Source organism: Odocoileus virginianus, chromosome 16 (assembly GCF_023699985.2).
Source record: "Odocoileus virginianus isolate 20LAN1187 ecotype Illinois chromosome 16, Ovbor_1.2, whole genome shotgun sequence".
NCBI classification, from domain to species: Eukaryota; Metazoa; Chordata; class Mammalia; order Artiodactyla; family Cervidae; genus Odocoileus; species Odocoileus virginianus.
The window spans coordinates 27,991,546-28,013,032 of record NC_069689.1 but is presented as its reverse complement, the minus strand read 5'-3'; the positions used below and the strand labels follow the sequence as shown (position 1 = coordinate 28,013,032).

Genomic DNA, 21,487 nt, shown 5'->3' with positions numbered 1-21,487 from the left:
AAGGCTGTCGACTATATAATATTTATATGATGTTCTAGAAATGGGAAGACTATAGCAGTAAAAGTAAAAATCACATCACTGGTTGCCAGGAACTACATGTAAAGAAAGGACATTGGTTGCAGTGTTGGACAAGGGAACATTTTGGGATAATGAAAATATTCTGTGTCTTCATTATCATTGCTATTACATAACTGTATAAACTTGTGAAAATTTATACAACTGTACACCAAAAAATGGGTGAATTTTTACTTTGCCTCAATTATAACTCAATAAGCCTACCTAAAAAATTCATGTATGTATATATTTATATATGTTATGAATGTTTTACTTCAATAAAATTTTACCTGAAAATGTAAGTTTAAAAAATGTTATACTTGTGTACAATGTTTGTCTAAATCTATGACCGTATAATTGTCCCTTGTCATCCAGCAGATAACAAGGATTGTTATCAATCCAATTGTATACCAATACCAATACCAAGGATTGTATACCAATCCAGAGGATTGGTTCTAGGACCCCCACAGATATCAAAATCTGCAGTGTTCAAGTTCCTTAATTGGCCCTCCAGTATCTGTATATATTGAACCTGTGGATAGGGAGGGCCAGCAATACTTAGAAATTTTGACTCACTATATGCTGTGCTCAAAAATATATTTTAAAGTATATGTTCACAATATGTGAAGGTAATTATTAGCAATTGTCTGTGAATGTAGAGAGTATCATTTATAATATAAAGCTTGTCATTGTGTTGTTCAGTCGCTAAGTTGTATCTGACTCTTTGTGACCCCATGGACTGTATCAGGCCAGGCTTCACTGTTTTCCACTATCTCCCAGAGTTATGTAAAGTTTAGAAATGTATAAACAATCAAATATGTTATCTGTAAGTACATAACTATATTGTAAAACTATAAAATACTCTTGAAAATGATGAACCCAAGTTCATGGAAATGTTTCCCCTTGGTGTTGGAGGGAAGGAAGGAAATGTGATTAGTGAGTGCAACACTTGGGTTGGGATAAAAGATTCCTTTTTTAATAGAAAGCAAAATAGCAAAACTTCTTTTAAATCTAAAAGTTTTCAATAGTGTGTAAAGAACACTATCAATATTGTGGATAGTTTTATTTGGTTGTAAATATACATATTTATGCTTGTATATATATATATCTAGAAGGATATACAACAAACAGGTAACTTGAACTCTCAGAACGTTTGTAGTTTGAAGATTGGGTTGGGAGATTGACAAGTAATTACCAGAAATACAGGAAATATGATGGCAGAGAAACAGTAAAAATATCTTGTTTGCTAATTTTTATTGTTTTTGAGATTAAATATATTTTTGACTTGCAATGTGATGGAAAGAATCAATATGACTGAGCGACTAACACTTTCACTTTTCTTTCAATAATGAAACTAGGAAATGCAATAGGTATAAACAGCACATGTAAATTAATTAAATTTTCTTGCATTGCTTGCATTCTTTGTGACCCCATGGACTGTAGCACACCAGGCTGCTCTGTCCATGGAATTCTCCAGACAAGAATACTGGAGTGGGTAGCCATTCCCTTCTCCAGGGGATCTTCCCAACCCAGGGATCGAACCCAGGTGTCCTGCATTGCAGGCAGATTCTTTACCTTCTGAGCCACCAGGGACATTACATTGCATATATCATAAATCCAACCTGAAGTAGCCTATGCAAAAAAAAAAAACAACCAAACTCGTGTGTCCAAGAAATGAATCTGGAACTGTCTGGTGTACAGGGATCCAGGATACAAATGATGTCATCAAGGTCCAATTTTCTTCTAGGGTTATCAGGATGGACTACTCTGTTTGAACAATCTAGACCATATAGGGACGCCCCCAGTGGTCCAGTGGCTGGGACTCCACATGCCCAATGCAGGGTACCTGGGTTCAATCTCTGGTCAGGAACTGGATCCCACATGCTGCAACTAGGAGTTTGCATGCCACAGCTAAAACATCCTGTGTGCCAAAGCTTAAAAAAAAAAAAAAAAGATCCTGCATGTCGCAATGGAGGTCAAAGATCCCATGTGCTACAACTAAGACCAGCACAACTAAATAAATAAATATTTTTTTTTAAATTCTAGATGATACATACTTGAGTACGTGAGGTAGTGGGGAAGGAAGTTTATCCTAGCCACCAAACAGGATCACTGTGCCATAGGGTAACAGTATTTACCCACCCCTAAAAAAAGTTGGCCAGATAAATGTGTATCTGATAAAGTAGCAGAAGGAGCTTGTAAGGCCAGAAGGTTTATAATAGCTTTGAACATAGTCTCCAGTGCCTAGATATAAGATTAGGCATTAGAAGTAATAAATCAAATGGGTTGCTATGAAGCAACACCAAATCTTCATGGTGAACTGAGTGTAGGAAGAGATATGAAATGTTCATTTTTACCCAAAGCAGGGGAATTTTAGTATAGTTCTCACATGCCATTTTCATTGCAAAAAATTTTTTAGGCATAATCTTTGTTATGGCTTTTTCCTGCTACAACATTGCTGGTTTTGTTTTTGGCTTTGTGTTTGGGTTTGTTTGTTTTTTGGTTTTCTGCAGAAGTACCGGGTACAAAAGCTTAAAAATAATCATCTCAGGTTCTTAACATTGTCCCATTGTTATTTATCAAATTATCAATTACCTGTCAAATAGTTGATAGTTCTTAAATTCCATGCAACAGGATGTCTGATGTTTTGTAAGTTGAATGTGAAATATTTTGGGGGCAATTCTTTTTGGTTTCTTATTAATCACAGTGGGTATTCGGTCATGCAAGTTACCCTTTCAGTTACATTTTATAGTATACTCAAAATTAGCAAAGCTGTTAATTATTGGCATCAAGAATCAGCTTTAAATGCTTTTCTAAAAATAATTTTTGAGACTATTTCATCCGTAATTCTAGAATGTGACATGTTAAAGCAAGCACTTGAATATCTTAAATTTAATTAAAAGTAACACTTTATTAGGATTTGCTAGTGCAGATAGCTAATTAATTTGGTGCTTAATTTTTTATATAAAAATTTAAACTGCTATTTTTTAAATAATTCTGCATTATTAAAATAGAAAAGTGGAACTGTTTAATGTTTATTTATATTACACATTAATTTTCCTATGGTCAGATTTCACAATTTATCTTATGACTTCATTTTTATGTGAGAAAATAATTTCAGTGAAATCATGAGTTCAGCAAAATTAATGAATTTCATTCAACCTCCAACTTTTGATTACTTTTTAATTATTACCTTTAGTGCAGTTTGTGACATGTATGACAACAGTTTGCTTCCTGTTATCTATCAAACACATTTAAAGCAAAAGACAGCCTTTTCATGCAAATTAAATTTTAAATAAGCAAAATTAAAGTCTGATTTACCAGTGCCATACTTTATTTGTTTGTTTGTTTGTTTTTATTAGTTGGAGGCTAATTACTTTACAATATTGTAGTGGTCTTTGCCATACATTGACATGAATCAGCCATGGATTTACATGTGTTCCCCATCCTAAACCCCCCTCCCTCCTCTCTCCCCATCCCATCCCTCTGGGTCATCCCAGTGCACCAGCCCTGAGCACTTGTCTCATGCATCCAACCTGGACTGGCGATCTGTTTCACACTTGATAATATGTATGTTTCAATGCTATTCTCTCAGATCATCCCACCCTCGCCTTCTCCCATAGAATCCAAAAGTCTTTTCTATACATCTGTGTCTCTTTTTCTGTCTTGCATATAGGGTTATCATTACCATCTTTCTAAATTCCGTATATATGTGTTAGTATACTGTATTGGTCTTTATCTTTCTGGCTTACTTCACTCTGTATAATGGGCTCCAGTTTCATCCATCTCATTAGAACTGGTTCAAATGTATTCTTTTTAATGGCTGAGTAATATTCCATGGTGTATATGTACCACAGCTTCCTTATCCATTCATCTGCTGATGGGCATCTAGGTTGCTTCCATGTCCTGGCTATTATAAACAGTGCTGCGATGAACATTGGGGTGCACGTGTCTCTTTCAGATCTAGTTTCCTCGGTATGTATGCCCAGGAGTGGGATTGCTGGGTCTTATGGCAGTTCTATTTCCAGTTTTTTAAGGAATCTCCACACTGTTCTCCATAGCGGCTGTACTAGTTTGCATTCCCACCAACAGTATAAGAGGGTTCCCTTTTCTCCACACCCTCTCCAGCATTTATTGCTTGTAGACTTTTGGATAGCAGCCATTCTGACTGGTGTGTAATGGTACCTCATTGTGGTTTTGATTTGCATTTCTCTGATAATGAGTGATGTTGAGCATCTTTTCCTGTGTTTGTTAGCCATCTGTATGTCTTCTTTGGAGAAATGTCTGTTTAGACCTTTGGCCCATGTTTTGATTGGGTCATTTATTTTTCTGCAGTACCATACTTTAAAAGGTGGGTTAATAACTTTTTTTGACTCTGCTGGAAATTTTGGGAATGATGTTTGGAAGGTACAATTTTTTTTTAATTACTATTGAACTCTTGAAAAACTGATTAAGTCTCTTTAAAATTTGTATACTGTAAGCCAAGATGAACAATAGCAAGCCTTGAGTAAAATATCTCCAACATTCAAAATTACTGCCATTCTCCCTTTAGAGATTTTTTTTTTCCTGCAGAAAAGGAATTGAAGAGGTTAAATCATATCTGTAAAAATCAGGTTGTGGTCTTGTGCAATTTTTTTCATGTTAAATATCAAAGATGGCTTAACATATTTAGAATTTTCTGAGTTTCTATTAATAAAGTTAAAAGAAAATCTAGCGATCAGGCAGTGGAGCCACATAAAATTTATATGTGAAACACCCATTGTGCTTATCTCTACTCTAGATAATGCTCTGAACCCATGTTCCACATTCTGAATTCTGTGTGTAAAGTTAAACATTGCAGAAAGGCATATATCTGATGATACAGATGAATAAGATTGAAGTTTAAGAAATGAGCAAAGTTGGTAAATTAAATGTTCATGTCTTTAATATTTGTTATTAATATAATTGAATTATTTGTGGGAAATTATGAACCACTACTAAAAATACTGATGGGTTTTTTAAACTCCCAGAAATTAAAGACTTCTATACTATAGTAGTATATTTAAAGGTACCAAACTGCCATTTAATTTCTTAAAATGTTAATTACTTGCAGGCAAAGTTGTTAGCTATGCAACAAGCCAGAGAAACCGCAGTTCAGCAGTACAAAAAACTGGAAGAAGAAATCCAGACACTTCGAGTTTACTACAGGTAAAATTCTTTTTATCCTGGGCATAAATAACTGTTAGTTTGGAAAATGTTTCTACCCAATTTTATAGTGGTGAATGAGGAAATACCTCAATGAAATTAAACATTATACACTTAAGATATTTTTGTAATTTAAAAATGATTCAGGCATAAAATATTATTCTGTTTGTTTCCTCCTGGTATTTGGTAAAGTTTAAGTTAAGACTCCCATTATAAAATGGGAATTATAAAGTTTACGTAACTCTTAACCAGTTGTCTAAATGGAGCCTGCTTAGCTCTTAAGCTATTTGCTCATCTAAATGGCACCTCTGAAATGAAGGAATATATTTTTAAAATAGTACATGAATAGTAGTAATAACAGCCTTTCAACTATCACAGTATGAGAAGTTTCTAAAGGAATTCCACTAAAGGAATTTTAAGACTAATTTAATTTATGCTCCAAGATTAGTTGTGAAATTAATTCAGTAGGTCACACTGGCATTTTTTAATGAATGGAGATAGAATAGAAAATGTCAAGAGTGCAGTAAGGGTAAATATTGTTTTGTGACATTTTTGTTTCAGTTTTGTGTTGTGTGTGAGAGAGGAGATTGTTTCTTGGGCTACCTGTAAAATATATATTTTCATGGTGGATCATAATTTTTTTTTATAAAAGGTTTGAAAATGATGTACAAGGCACTGCATATTTTTAAATGCTTAAGAAAATTAAAAAATGTCAAGTCTGAAATGGCAGAATTCACTAACTAGAACTGTAGGTTATTGAAAGATTTTTTAAAATTTTGATCCCCTTTTCAAAATAATGTTCAGTGCATAAAATTCAATTAAATCAAAATCAGTTTTATTGAAATAAAATTATGAAGGTATTACATCATGTATATTAATGCACTAATACATTAAATAACTATCAAACAGCAAATATATTAAAAACTGTAATTTCAAAGTAGTGATAACTATAAATAAATAATATTTTTGAAATGTGACCTGAAAATACCAGTGGTTTCTATGGGCACAAAGTCTCAAGAACCACTAATAATACTACTGAAGGTTGTTGCCTGTGTTCATAATTGTAAGAAATACTGTATTTACATGAGAGTGAAAAATAAAGATGAAAATTTTTTCCCATCCTCATGTTAAGAATCCATGCTTTGAAGCAGTGTTATTTGATATAAATCCTAATTGGTTATTGTTATGGGTTGAATTGCCTCCCTCACAAAAATATATTGAAGTCTTAACCCCTCGAGCCTCAGAGTGTGCACTTATTGGGGTCTAAATAAGGTCTTTAACAGAGCTAATCAAGTTAAAATGAGATCATTAGCATGGACTCTAACCCATTATGACTGAAGTTTCTATAAAAAGTAGAAAGTTAGCCACAGATACTCAGGCATAGAGGGAAGATTATGTGAAGACCTGGGGCAAAGGCAGCCTTGTGCCTGGGGAAATGTAAAATATCTACAAGCACGTGAATACCAAGGATTGGCGCAAACACCAAAAGCTAAGAGAGGCACCAGGAGGCTTCTCCCTAACAGCCTTCATGGAAGACACAGTCCAGCTAAAACCATGATTTTGGGCTTGTAGCCTCCAGAACTGTGAGATAGTAAATTTCTGTTGTTCTAAGCCCCCTAGCTTGGGTACTTTGCTACAGCAGCTCAGGAAACTAACACAGTTACCGAATTCCAAGTATGTTTGGTGGATGACTGACCATGGGGAATCATTTGCTTGCAATTAGAATCAGTAGGTATGTGGGCACGCAGAACCCTGGTAGTAGTTGAAGATGTCCAATCCTTTTTTTTTTAAGAGCATGAATATAACAGTCTTTCCTCCCAGGTGGAGCTAGTGGTAAAGAACCTGCCTGCCAATGTAAGAGACATAAGAGATGCCGGTTCGATCCCTGGTCGGGAAGATTCCCCTGGAGCAGGAAATGGCAGACCACTCCAGCACTCTTGCCTGTAGAGTCCCCATGGACAGAAGGGCCTGGCAGGCGACAGTCCATAGGGTCGCAAAGAGTCAGGCACAACTGAAGCGACTTAGCACACACATACATTTTACACTAGTGGATTCTCAGCTGTAATTATGCAATAGAATCATTTGAGGAGCCTCTAAAAATCCTGATCCCCATCCGATCCCAGACTGATTACTTCAGAGTCTCTTAGAGTAAGACTCTGCTTGGCTTGTTTAAAGCTCCTTAGAAATTCCCTTGTGCAGCCAAGTTTGAAGCCTACCAGTTAAGATGCACACTTCAGTTAGCTGCATTAAGTTAGAGTTACTTCTTGGGAGAATAACAGAAGTCTTTATTAAGACTTATGAATACTGTGTGGTTTATGCTTAGACCTTGGCTGTTGTGGTATGGTATGTAGTCATTCACCCCATTGATAGGGAGAGTTTTTATGGCACCTTCTCCTGCCATGAGATAGGTCAGCAGGTGTTCTGTCGTTAAAGTGACAGTGTCCAAGAATACTGAGGGTGATGTGCTAATCTTGCATAAGTTGACCTTACTTACTGAAAAACAAACCTTGATACTCCTTCTCTTTGCTGAATTGCAGAGGATTATTGAAAGATTTTTGAAAATTACGTGGATTAAACATTTATCTTTCAAAGACTTTTAAAATCTACATGAATCTAGCAGAGCTAAATAACCTTTTTTAAGTAGTTAACAATTATTGGCTCAAAGATAAGCTTCACAAAGACCCCTCTCACTGCTACTTTTTTTTTAAATTGCTGATAATGTAGTAAAGCTACAGAGATTTGCAGTTAGACAGCCATGCCTTGTGTAACCTTATATAAATGAACCTCTTCAAGACCATTTTCATTTTATAAAATGAGAATTGTAGTACCTACCACATAGAGGCTTTGTGTTGTTCTGTTTTTTATGGCCAGGCCACACAGCTTGGAGGATCTTAGTTCCCTGACCAGGGATCAAGCCCATGCCCTCATCAGTGAAAGCACAGAGTTCTAACCACTGGACCACCAGAGAATTTTCTAGAATGTTTTAAGTACATGCAACCCTTCACACAGTGTTTGGCTGATTATTAGTGCTCAACCAATGTTAAATTTCTTTTTAAAACAAGAAGTCAGTGAGGTAAGAGTAGAATTAAAAACAATATCACTGAAGCCAAGGAAGGAGATTTTAATTAAAAAAAAATTTTTAAGTCAGATGTTTATCTAAATAGTTAAGATATGAGCAAAAAGTATCCCCTTTGTTTGAAATGAGGTCATCATTATTGACATCTATAAGAGCAGTTTTAATAGAGTATTAGGTATAGAAGCCAATTTTTTGTAAGTTCAAGAATGATTTGAGGGAGAGAAGAATAGTAGCTTGAACTATCAGTTTGGGTGATCCTTGAAGAAACCTGAATAAGAAAGGTGTTATAGCTGAGAAGAAAAGAAAGTGGGTTAAGGATTTTGTCTTTTGTTGTTGAAAAATGGCAGACATTTGAGCATGTTTATGACTCATTGGAAAGAGCCAAGAGAGAATTGTTCTAGAACAGAACCCGCCCAAATTTAGAAAGAGATGGAATTAAGAATCTGTAGAAGGGTTTGCTTTGAACAGAAAGATGGTCACCTTGTGCTTATAGACAGGGGTAAAGGAGATAAGAATAGCTATGAATATAAATAAATTTAAGCTCACAGTTAAGTTTCCTTTTTAAGGTATAGAAAACATTCTGTGAGGATATTCAGAAATTTATTTTAAATAGAATAGGAGTAAGATTCCTGGGATGTAGAACTCTAGGATGAGAGAGGCAATTTCCAAAAACAATAAAGTTTAAATTTCCTGGAATCCCAGATTCTAATTTAAGTGAAAGTAAACAGTATTTCTTACACACCGGAATAGATGGTGGTTACAGATCCATACATGAAACATAACTAACTCATAGAGATAGTACTCTTTTTTTTTTTCTTCAAAGTTTCCTCTGCTATAGAAGACAGGGGAAGAGTTCCAATTGATTGTGAAGAAAGCCAAGACTAACTCTGTAATTTTCATGTGTGTTTGAATGTGTGTATGTATATCATAATAGGTAATGTATTTTTTAAATAAAATTTAAGAAAAAATACACTTTTAGTTATTCAAATCAGTTTTACACATAAATATATATATATATATACCCATGCATGTATATGGTCATGTCGAAGAAAGTTGCTTATCAATAACTAAGAAAAAATACACTAGGAAAAATATAGGAATAGGACAAGAAGCTAGAGCCAGGAGTAAGTCAGCTTGCATATTTACCATGAAACAGTAAAAGAATAAGCCTCAAGAATAATTCTGTCTTAAACTTTCCAACAGCCAAAGCAGAAGAGGATAGGTGATCAGTCATTAGTGTTAGGGGCATATTAAAATATGCTAATGACTTATTCTTCTTGATATTGACCTTATTCTTTCTAATTTTTTTCTAAAAAGTCATTTTTTTAGCTGGGTTACACCAAGAGCTACTGTTTATTATAAACGTTTTGTTCCCTGAATGGGAATTGGAATATGGAAGAATGTATTATGAGATTTTCATATTCTGTTTGTTTCCTTTGAGTCCTAGAAGACTTTGAATACTGAGAAAAGGAAATGTTGGCCTTTGTGTCCTTTGGCCCAGTTAGTGATGGGGCAGGTGAGGTGAATGGGTAGCGATAGTAAACTTAACAGTATAAGTGATGGCTCGTTCACATTAAAGCAGAGAGGATAGCAGGAGACGAATCAACGTGAAGGTTTAAAAGAAATGGTATTATTACAAAAGTGCTATTAGTAAAGTATTAGTAACTTCCTTTCTGCCAAATACTGAATTCATCTACAACAGCTTCATTAATGTAAATCTAAACTGTTTCATCAGGGAAGAATCTTAAACTTGTAGGAGTTAGATTTGTATTTAGTAATGATTTTTTTCCTGTTCTTTAAACCTGTAGTGCTGCATTCCTAAGCTCAGGAGGCATAATAATAACAAACTTTTTTCTAATCGAGAGAAAGCCTAAGTTTCAATGTTTGCTGATTTTATAGTACTTCTGTATTTACCTCTGCTTAAAAAAAGTGTAAATTCAAGTTTGTAGATAGGAATTAGATCCTGTTGTTCAGTGCCAGTAGACTAGGATTTAATATAATCATAATAGCAGCAGATTATATTTTAAATTTTTGTTGTTTTGTTCAATTCCAAGTGAGAAGTTGTGATGCCTTTCAGAACATGGCAGATTTGACATTCTGGAACATCACAAATATTGAATAGTCTGCTTCATATTTTAAGGTGGTATGCTTCCTCTAACTGTAATAGTGTTTTTTAAAAAAAATTAAATAGAATGCTTGAATGTTTGGCATAGTGAATATTGGGTTAAAAATAAATCCTACTTACTGGGTTCATGATATACTATATTTCTAAGTCATAAAAGCCATAAAGACAGAAGCCATATTAAATGTACTCAAAAAGAGGGTGGGATGCTTTTTTTTTTCTACATTCTTTTTATAAATTTTATTTAGTATGTGTCCCTTTTACTTCTTATATTTTTTTGTCTTTATATATCCTATCCTTCATAATCAGAAATATGACTGACTGTCACTAGGTGCTGGTTGGGTTTGGGGTGTGTGTGTGTGTGTGTGTGTGTGTGTGTGTGTGTGTGTAATGGTGATGGTGATGCTTTCTCATTCAGTAGTCAGAACTATACATCAATAAGAGTCAACGGCATGCAAACCCTAGCCAAGAAGCAACATTTTTCTCAATGCAAATCCCTCATCAAGAGGGGTTGAACACTCAATTCTGACCTCTTAGTTCTGTTACAATTGGACTACCCAGTGACACAAACATTTTGTTATATCTGTATTTTTATCGGAATTAATTATCGTGGAACTATACTATGGAACAATACTGCCAAAACAGTAATAAAAAATCGAAACGGCTTCTTTGCCATTAACCAAATTTTTTCTGACATAGACAGACTCCAGGCTTTCTAGGCTTCAAGTTCTTTAACTTGGACTTGGGGATTTCTCTAGTTCTGATATTCTGTGACATTTCTAACCATTTTGTATGAAGTAGGTTAGATTTTTTGTTTAGTGATGTTTGGGATTAAGAACTAGTTTCTTATAGCAGTGAGTTGCACTTGTTTGTGAATTGTCTAAGTCACTTACTATGACAATTAGGGAGATTTTTTTTTATTAATGTCTTTGAAAACTATAAAGTACTGTGCCAAGGAAATGTATTAATAGTATCAATGATCAAAATACTTTAAATGTTTTTGCTTTATTGACATATATGACAACAGTTAAATAACTATGGAGGCTACCAAAATATTTTATGTCTTCTATGACTTTGAATTTAGAAGGAATTTTTTTTTTAGCATTACCGACTTTCACTGTTTTCTGTGCCTTATTTTAACATAAAAGTTCAACATGTATAGCTCTCAACTGCTCCTTTTTATTCTGTAAAATTGTTCAGCTTCCTCTCTTAAGAGCATTTAACAAAATATTTTGCTATTTAATTATCATGGTTAGCAAAAGATCCAGACTTAGAATGGGACTGCTAATTATAGATCCTGGAGTTTGCCATCTATTAACATCATTTTCATCAGCTTGAGAAAAAATTAATTTTGTATTTTGGTAAATAGAAAAGTAAAGTGTTTGCCTTGATCTTGGCACTATTATTAGAGTTCTACAGATGCTTGTTGCCTTCTGCATAGGTAATCTTTGATTTGTCCCTTTTTAAAATTTAATTAGTAATCAAATTTTGCTAGATTTTTTTCTTGCAATGTCTCCTTCCTTTGCAAAATTCCTACCTTAGACCAGTCTTATATAATTTCATTCTCAGTCTTTTCTAGCTACATTATCTAGTTGTCTCCATTCCTTACTCCTCTTACGATTCCTGAAACATTATTTTCAACCTTTCAATCAGATATCAGCAGTATTTAGCAATATCACATTGTGTGTGTGTGTGTGTATGCACACTCAGTCATGTCCAACTCTGCAACCCCATGGGCTGTAGCCCACCAGGCTCTTCTGTCCATGGGATTCTCTAGGCAAGAATACTGGAGTGGGTTCCCATGCCCTTCTCCAGGAGATCTTCCCAACCCAGTAATCGAACCCTTGTCTCTTATGCCTCCTTGCATTAGCAGGCAGATTCTTTACCACTGCCCCACCTGGGAAATACTACATTACCTATACAATAAATTCCAGACCCTTTAACCTAATATTTATGAACCTTTGATATTGCTGCCACCTCTATCTCTGGTTTAGTGTTCCACCAATCATCTTTTTATCTTCTAGTTTCATTTATATTTGTGTCACTGGTGCTAGTACACTACCTCACGCATAATAAGCACCCAACAAATATTTATTATACTAAATTGGCTATTAATTGTACTCTCAAAATGAATTATTCACTGTTTCCTGGCCATACCCCAAATTTCCCACTTCACTGCTTTCTTTTTATGTCATCTTACTCCTGGAATTCTCCCAATCTCTGTCTATCAGATTCTTACTGAGCCTTCAGAACACAATTTAAGAACTATTCTGGTAATCTTTTTCTGATCTTCTCAACCAGAAGTGATCTCATTCTACCTAACATTAACTACCATAATTATATACAGTGCTCCTTCATACATACCTCATGCTCACCTGTATAGCACCTTTATGAATATTTCTCTTAATTTCCCTTCTAAGGCTTGCATTTTTTATATATTACAAGCCTTCAGTAAATATTTGCCAAGCAAATGAATAGACAGTCAAATTTAACACTAGCTTGAAAGTCTCTTCAGATTAAAACTTTCTTCTGTAGAGTGATAGTGTGTGCAATGCACATAAGAACTGAGTGATGAGTTAATTGATTGGAAATAACATGGACCTACTTCAGCTTTTCAGTCAGTCATTTGTAGGGCTGTGGGGCGAAATAAGGTCTTTATATGATAAAGTATCTTATCTGCAAAGTTTCTTTTCTTTTACGCCAGCAGTGTTCAAATTTGAAAACCATTATCAGTAACATTTGTTTGGATTTTACCTTTCTTAAAACTTAGAATTAAAAAAAAAAAAAAGGCTTAGGCAGACTGTAAATAGACTTCTAAAGCCATTCTGGAGAGAATTATCCATTACCTGGAAATTTGGCACATGTGTATATTCCTTGAATAAATTCTCACAGGTCCAATTAAAAAAATGTGTAGGAAACAGTAGCATTATTCCATATTCATTTGCATCATTGTTTCCCATAGTGAAAAAAAAAAGCTGGAAGATCTGCCCATGTGGGATCCTTAGCATGGCAAGTGTATTAGGGTTCTCCAGAGATACAGAACCGATAGACTGTTTATGTACAGGGAGGGAGATTTATTTTAAAGAACTGTGTGCTGTACTCAGTCACTTCAGTCATGTCCAACTCTTTACAACCCTATGGACTGTAGCCCGCCAGGCTCCTCTGTCCATGGGATTCTCCAGGCAAGAATACTGCCGTGGGTTGCCATGCCCTCCTCTGGGGGATTTTCCCAACCCAAGGATTAAACCCTCATCTCTTATGTCTCCTGCATTGGCAGGAGAATTCTTTACCACTAATGCTAACTGGTAGCTCATGCAATTGTGGGTACTGGTAAGTCTAAAATCTGCAGGGCAAGTCAGCTGGCTAGAGAACCAGGAATGAGTTGTTGTGGTTGTGAGTCCCAAGATGTAGAATTCCTTCTTCCTTGGGAGATCTCAGTCTTTCTCTTAAAGCCTTCAACTGATTGGCTGAGGCCCATCCATATTATGGTGACTAATCTGCTTTTCTCAAAGCCTACTGATCTAAATATTACTCATATATGAAATATACCTTTACAGCAATATCTAGACTGGTGGATGAATAAACAGCTGAGCACCATAGTCTAGCTGCATTAACACATAAAATTAATACCTGTGCTTTTCAACAATTAGCTGAGGCTAAGTAGAGGCTACCTTCTCTAAAAGGGGCCGGCATTTACCATTTTACCACATTTTCAGTTGCTCAGTCATGTCCGACTCTTTGTGACCCCATGGACTGCAGCACACCAGGCTTCCTTGTCCTTCACTATCTCCTGGAGTTTGCCCAAACTCATGTCCATTGAGTCGGTGATGCCGTCCAACCATCTCATCCTCTGTTGCCCCCTTCTCTTCCTGCCCTCAATCTTTCCCAACATCAGGTTTTCTTTTTTTTTTTTTTTTTTAATGAGTTGTCCCTTCCCACCAGGTGACCATTCTTGAGCTTCACCTTCAGCATTGTCTTTCCAATCAATATTCAGGGTTGATTTCCTTTAAGATTGACTGGTTTGATCTCCTTACTGCCCAAGGGACACTCAAGAGTCAATAGTATCTTGCTTACTTTATGCATTTAACAACAGCTGCTAAATCATGTAGTGACTCCAGATATTCTTTCTTATTTAATTATAAAAGGAGTGTTTGTACACATATGGACTGGCCCCTGCTACCTTTCTAATTTCATTTCTTAACAGGTGTCTACTCTTACTTTGGTCCAGCCATACCAGGTTTCTTATTATCTCCAACATTCTAAGAATGTTCCCATCACAAAATCTCAACTTTTTTTTCTCTGCCTAATCTACAAGCCCACCACCACCACTAGTGTCACAAGTCAACTTCTCACTTTGCTCAACTTTCTGCTTAAATGTTCCTGGCCACATTATCTAAAATAGTCTACCTCCTCGCTGTATCACACTATTTGTTTCTGTCCTATATTTTTCTTAATATTGGACAAGGCTGCATGATACTATAATGTATTTGTGCATTGTCCTCTAGAAATTAAGTTCTGCAAGGACAAGGATTTTGTTTATTTACCACCACATCTTATACCTGAATCAGTGCTTGGAGCATCTGTAAGGGTCAATAAAAATTTTTCTGATACCCCAGAAACTCAACAGCATGTTTTCTGGAAGGTGGGACTATGTTTAACAGTTAGGTTTATTATATGTATGTGATGAATGAGAGGAGAGAAAATTTTAACTTGCATTCATAACCTAATTAAGCATTTGAATTTATGTATATGTGTTACTTTTATATAAAAATGAGTTTGCAAGTTTTGATAAAGTTTTGCAACTTTATTCATAGTAACCTGCACAAATTAAATTTGATGCCTAGAAGTAAATAAGCTTCTATGAAAAATAGGTCTATAATATATATATGTGTGTGTATGATTTATTTATTATATCAATGAAGTTCATCTCTTTAATATAGTTTATTAGTGTTGTGGTTTAGAAAACAATGAGACGTATAAGGGAATGACACCCCAAAGTGGATTCACTTACCTTATGAAATAGATACGTATATACATGATAACCTCACTTATGTTTTAAGTTTGTAAAATATTTTAAACTATTTTTAAAGTACTTTACACTGCAGAAATTCAATCACTTTTATAAAAAAAAGTTAAGAAAATTATTAGCAATTTTAAAAGAAGTATTAACCTGTTATAACATTCTTCTGCCATTTGTTAGAGGTGGGGGCCCAGGACAGTTAGTGAGGGAAAGGATACCTTTTCAAAGAATTCAGTCCTGTTAACATTGGGTTCTGGCCAGAAATGACAATGAAAGGAGAGAATCCCTTCATATTTCCAGAGACTTTGCTCAGTGCAATTAGATTAATTTAGCATAGTTGAATTATAAGCATTTTCTCTCACTACATGTGACATATACATTATTGAATGTATTAAAGTTTTACTGACTCTAGTTTGAAATATTGAAAATCAATGGAAATAATAGCTAATAATAAAGACCTGTGTTCAGAAACAGTTTGATTCATTAATTGAAAAAAAGAAAACCAAATATCAAGTTTAACTTACATGATAACTAGTTACAATAAACTGAGATCTTTGAGCTACTCTTGATTTTTATAAACTTTCTAATGCCACTGCTGTCATAAAGAGCTTAGTAAATATTGACTGAGGATGATAATGATGATATGGCAATACTTTTAAGACTGGGTGGCACTGGCAGTACAGTCAGATATCCGGGACTTAACATTGTCATTTTGCCATGGGGCCCTTCCACCTGGGCCTCTCCCCAAAGGACAAATGTTTACTTGCAGTTAAGCATTTAAATGTGTAAATATTCCAGTCTTAAATATATATGAAGTAGTTAGAGTCTTCACTCTCTATAGCATGAAGTAGTTGTTTCTCTGAAGTTTCAGGTGATGTTCCAAAAGTTTGCAAAGGTCAAAAAAGGCCTAATTGAATGTTTTCTCTCTAATTCCAAGCCAAAATGTGTTTTATGAACTCAGGTCAATATTAAAATATTTTGATCCCCTTAATATTTTAGACATCAGATATTTATGAAACTTCCAAATTTATTAGGATCTAATTTACTATTTGCTTCAGTTGTTAATTTTTAAATGTTGTTACACTCTGTATCTTGTTCCCTTTGGGCTTTTAATAGTTTTGTGATTGTCAATATTCTATCATAGTTCCAATTTTTTTTCCCCAAATAACTGGTTCAGATAAGATCAGAAATAAACAATATTCTGTTATTTCATGAAACAAGGAAGAAATCAAAATCCTAGGTAATAATATTTTTAAAATTAGTTTTATTAGACATCATTGATCTGATAAGTATTTAAATTTGTTTTAATCCATAGAAAGCTTAGCTGTCCTGTCAGGCTTGGTTAGGGCTTCCCTGGTGGCTCAGTGGTAAAGAATCTGCCTGCTGATGCAGGGGACAGGGTTCCTCCCTGGGTCGGGAAGATCCCCTGGAGAAGGAAATGGTAAAACCCACTCCAGGATTCTTGCCTGGGAAATCCCATGGAGAGAGGAGCCTGGCGTGCTAGGCCATGGGGTCACAAAAGAGTCGGACACGACTTAGCAACTAAACAACTACAAACAGGCTTGGTTAACTAATCTGAACTGTAAAACATAAAATTTTTCTAAATTATCAATTATATGGAAAAATGTGAGAATTGAGATTTTGATCTGGAAAGTCACACTATTGGCTCATAATTGAGGAGTATGCATTTCTGACTGGTTTCATCTGTTTTTGTTTTCTTTTGTTGTATATGATTCGAAATTGAAATAATCACTCAGTCACTTATTCTGCTCTGTTACTTGAAAACTAAGTGAAACCAGGGAGTCAAGTATTAACGTTTGGCTTTAATAGATATATGTTTTTTGGTTTTTATTAATAATTAGCAACATGATTAAAAGGTGATATAAATAGACTTCAGTTATAATTTATATAAAGAAAACCATTTATTTCTAAATCTGAATTAATTGGATCTTTATTTTTTTGTAAAGTTTGTTATTTGCAATTATTCTTTTAGTACAACAATAGTGTTTTAATTCCTAGCTAACAGTGTAATAAGACAGATGGTGTAGATTCTGACTTCCTAGCTAAGGTGACCTTTGATAGGTAATAACCTCTGTAAGCCTCAATTTCCTGACCTGTAAAATTGAAATTATAGTAATTGCTGTTTATATTGTTTTCAAGAAAAATCAGAATAAAATAATAGTTGTCAAATGTTTTGTATCGTACCTGAGTACAGATTTTAAGTAATAAGTGTGAACCACTTTGTCAACAAAGGTCCGTCTAGTCAAGGCTATGGTTTTTCCAGTGGTCACGTATGGATGTGAGAGTTGGACTATAAAGAAAAGTGAGCACCGAAGAATTGATGCCTTTGAATTGTGGTGTTGGAGAAGACTCTTGAGAGTCCATTGGACTGCAAGGAGATTCAACCAGTCCATCCTAAACGAGATCAGTCCTGGGTGTTCCTTGGAAGGACTGATGTTGAAGCTGAAACTCCAATACTTTGGCCACCTGATGCGAAGAGCTGACTCATTTGAAAAGACCCTGATGCTAGGAAAGATAAGAGGGCAGGAGGAGAAGGGGACGACAGAGGGGAGATGGTTGAATGGCATCACCGACTCAATGGACGTGGGTTTGGGTGGACTCTGGGGATTGGTGATAGATAGGGAGGCCTGGTGTGCTGCAGTTCATGGGGTCGCAAAGAGTTGGACACGACTGAGCGACTGAACTGAGCTGATTGTTGTTACAATACCTATGCTGAGTTTATAGTGATACGACATTCACTTATCTTTGAGAATCTATTAATGCATATTAAATATTTTTAGTGTTTTGGCTCAAAATGCAATATTGTGACTGCAATATGGAATCATTTGTTTTTTCTTTGGGAACAAGTTTTCACTGGAATTAAAAGGTTAATTTTTTCTTTCTCATTACAGGACATTTTAAAAATATTTAGTCAAAGTGGTATGTTTCAATTTAGATTTGGCCCTTTCTGATTAAGTTTATTTTCAGGTGTTTTTCTTCACACAGGAGAATTTTAAAGTTCAGAAATCTATTGAGAATTTAATAATTTTTTCATTTTTTCTACTCTATTAAAAACATATTTTTCATGGAGCACACATTCAAAATATACCATGTTTTCTGTTTTAGAATCTACTCCAGAAAATAATCAGGATGTACTTTTAAAGCTATGTTCCTAATTCCATCTTGTACTTTGGAGTTCAATACAAACATTATCTTCTTGAATCCCTTCAACATCCTTGTGAGGTATTATTGCTTTTTACAGATGAGGAAACTGAAATACAGAGCTATAAACTAACATGCCCTAGGCCACATCAGGGCCAATAACAGAAGTATAAATATTACATAACCCATCTTATACTTGGGCCTTCTGCGCTATCTGCCAGACAGCTTCCCCCTCCCTTGCCTCTCAGAAATAATGCTAAGGTAGAACTGGTACTTCAGCATTATTTTTCTGATTTGGATATGCTTGGTATGTTTATCACATAAAACATGCCTCCAAGCGCATGTTAAAGACATGTTAAAATGGTAAAAGAACCTGACCTGCTGTGGAGTTCAACAGTCTTTGTCTGTGTTCAGTCAAACTCTGCAAATTACAACCGTGGTCAGTGTCTGGATTTATAAATAGACTACCTCTGAATTTCTTTTCTGAGAACCTTTAAGCTCTAGCATTATATCATATGTCAGACAACAAAGGTAATACTGTGCCTGAAAAAAAAAAATACTGTGCCTGAAAGTAATTTTATCCAAACATTTATTTTCATTTATATGTTGTGGTATTGTTATTCTATCAGTGCCCGAGCACAATCACTAACATTAACCAAATAGTCGTTTTCAGTTTCAGGAACCTACTATATGCAGAGGATTGTGTAGTCTCCTATAGTAAACTTTGTAGAGTAACAAAGGGTAAGATACAGTTATTACCCCGAAATAAATATAATTAGATAGAAAAAAGAAAGTGAACATATAAGATTATAAACTTTTAAATAAAATGATTGGACATTGCCATAGAAAGTGAAGTGAGAAACCTTTGCAGACTAAAATAAAGTTTTATGAAATGCCTGGAAATTGAGATATGAACAAATAAGATTCTGAAAGAAAGAGAGGAGAAAGAAAAGGGGCATTCTAGCCTAGAACAACAGTATAAGCAAAACCGAAGAAGGTGTAATGAGCATTCAGTTCAGTTCTATCACTCAGTCATGTCTGACTGTTTGCGACCCCATGGACTGCAGCACACCAGGCTTCCCTCTCCATCACCAATTCCCGGAGCTTACTCAGACTCATGTCCATAAAGTCAGTGATGCCATTCAACCATCTTGTACTCTGTCATCCCCTTCTCCTCCTGCCTTCAATCTTTCCCAGCATCAGGGTCTTTTCCAATGAGTCAGTTCTTCACATCAGGTAGCCGAAGTATTGGAACTTCAGCATCAATCCTTCCAATGAATATTCAGGACTAATTTCCTTTAGGATTGACTGATTTGATCTCCTTGCAGTCCAAGGGACTCTCAAGAATCTTCTCCAGCACCACAGTTCTAAAGTATCAGTTCTTTGGCACTCAGCTTTCTTTGTAGCCCAACTCGCACATCCATACATGACTACTGGAAAAACCATAGCCTTGACTACACGGACCTTTTTCATGAAAATAATGTCTCTGCTTTTTAATATACTGTGTAGGTTTGTCATAGCTTTTCTTCCAAGGAGCAAGTGTCTTTTAATTTCATGGCTGCAGTCACCATCTGCAGCGATTTTGGAGCCCAAGAAAATAAAGTCTCTCACTGTTTCCATTGTTTTCCCATCTATTTGCCATGATGTTATGGGACCAGATACCGTGATCTTAGTGTTTTGAATGTTGAGTTTTCAGCCAGCCTTTTCACTCTCCTCTTTCACTTTCATTAAGAGGCTCTTTAGTTCCTCTTCACTTTCTACCATAAGGGTGGTATCATCTACATATCTGAGGTTATTGATACTTCTCCCTCAATCTTGATTTCAGCTTGTGCTTCTTCCAGCCTGGCATTTTGCATGATGTACTCTGCTTATAAGAAAAATAAGCAGGGTGACAATGTATAGCCTTGACATACTCCTTTCCCAATTTTGAACCAATCTTTTATTCCATGTCTGGTTCTAACTGTTGCTTCTTGTCCTGCGTACAGGTTTCTCAGGAGGCAGGTAAGGTGTTTCCATCTCTTTCAGAATTTTCCACAGTTCATTGTGATCCACATAGTCAAAAACTTTAGCATGGTCAATAAAGCAGAAGTAAGTAGATGGTTTTTTGGAATGCCCTTGCTTTTTATATGATCCAGTGGATGTTGGCAATTTGATCTCTGGTTCATCTGCCTTTTCTAAATCCTGCTTCTACATCTGGCAATTCTGGGTTCATATGCTGTTGAAGCCTAGCTTGAAGGATTTGGGGCATTAACCTTTCTAGCACATGCAATGAGTGCAATTGTACAGTAGTTTTAACATTCTTTGGCATTGCTTTTCTTTGGAATTGGAATGAAAACTGACCTTTTCCAGTCCTGTGGCCACTGCTGAGTTTTCCAAACTTGCTGACATATTGAGTGCAGCACATTAACAGCAGCATCTTTTAGGATTTGAAATAGCTCAGCTGGAATTCCATCACCTCTGCTAGCTTTGTTCACAGTAATGCTTCCTAAGGCCCACTGACTTTGCACTCCAGGCTGTCTGGCTTTAGGTGAGTGACCACACCATCGTGGTTATCCAGGTCATTAAGACACATTTTGTATAGTTCTTCTGTGTGTTCTCGCCACCTCTTCTTAATCTCGTCTGCTCCGTTAGGTCCTTGCCATTTCTGTCCTTTATTGTGCTCTTATGTGCATGAAGTGTTCTCTTGGTATCTCCAATTTTGTTGAAGTTACCATTTTTTATACTTCTAATATGTGTATATATATAATGTCTATTTTTTTAGAACATGAATCATTCCTTCAGTTTTCACATGCTCCTTTTTATTGATTATAAATATTTATAGTAGAAAATCCAAAATATAAAAATAGAAGTGAGCTTCAGTTCCACTACT

At 35.4% G+C, this 21,487-nt stretch overlaps 1 protein-coding gene across 6 annotated transcripts in view; it reads left to right on the top strand.

Annotated features, from left to right (window-relative positions):
• The window catches only part of MIPOL1 (mirror-image polydactyly 1), a 290,413-nt gene that overhangs the window by 189,160 nt on the left and 79,766 nt on the right, over positions 1 to 21,487 (top strand). For all 6 annotated transcript variants that reach the window (XM_020916569.2, XM_070478009.1, XM_020916572.2 and 3 more), the window contains one exon: positions 5,147 to 5,241. In XM_020916569.2, coding sequence (XP_020772228.2) covers positions 5,147 to 5,241 — 95 coding nt within the window. The remainder of the gene's footprint in view (positions 1 to 5,146; positions 5,242 to 21,487) is intronic.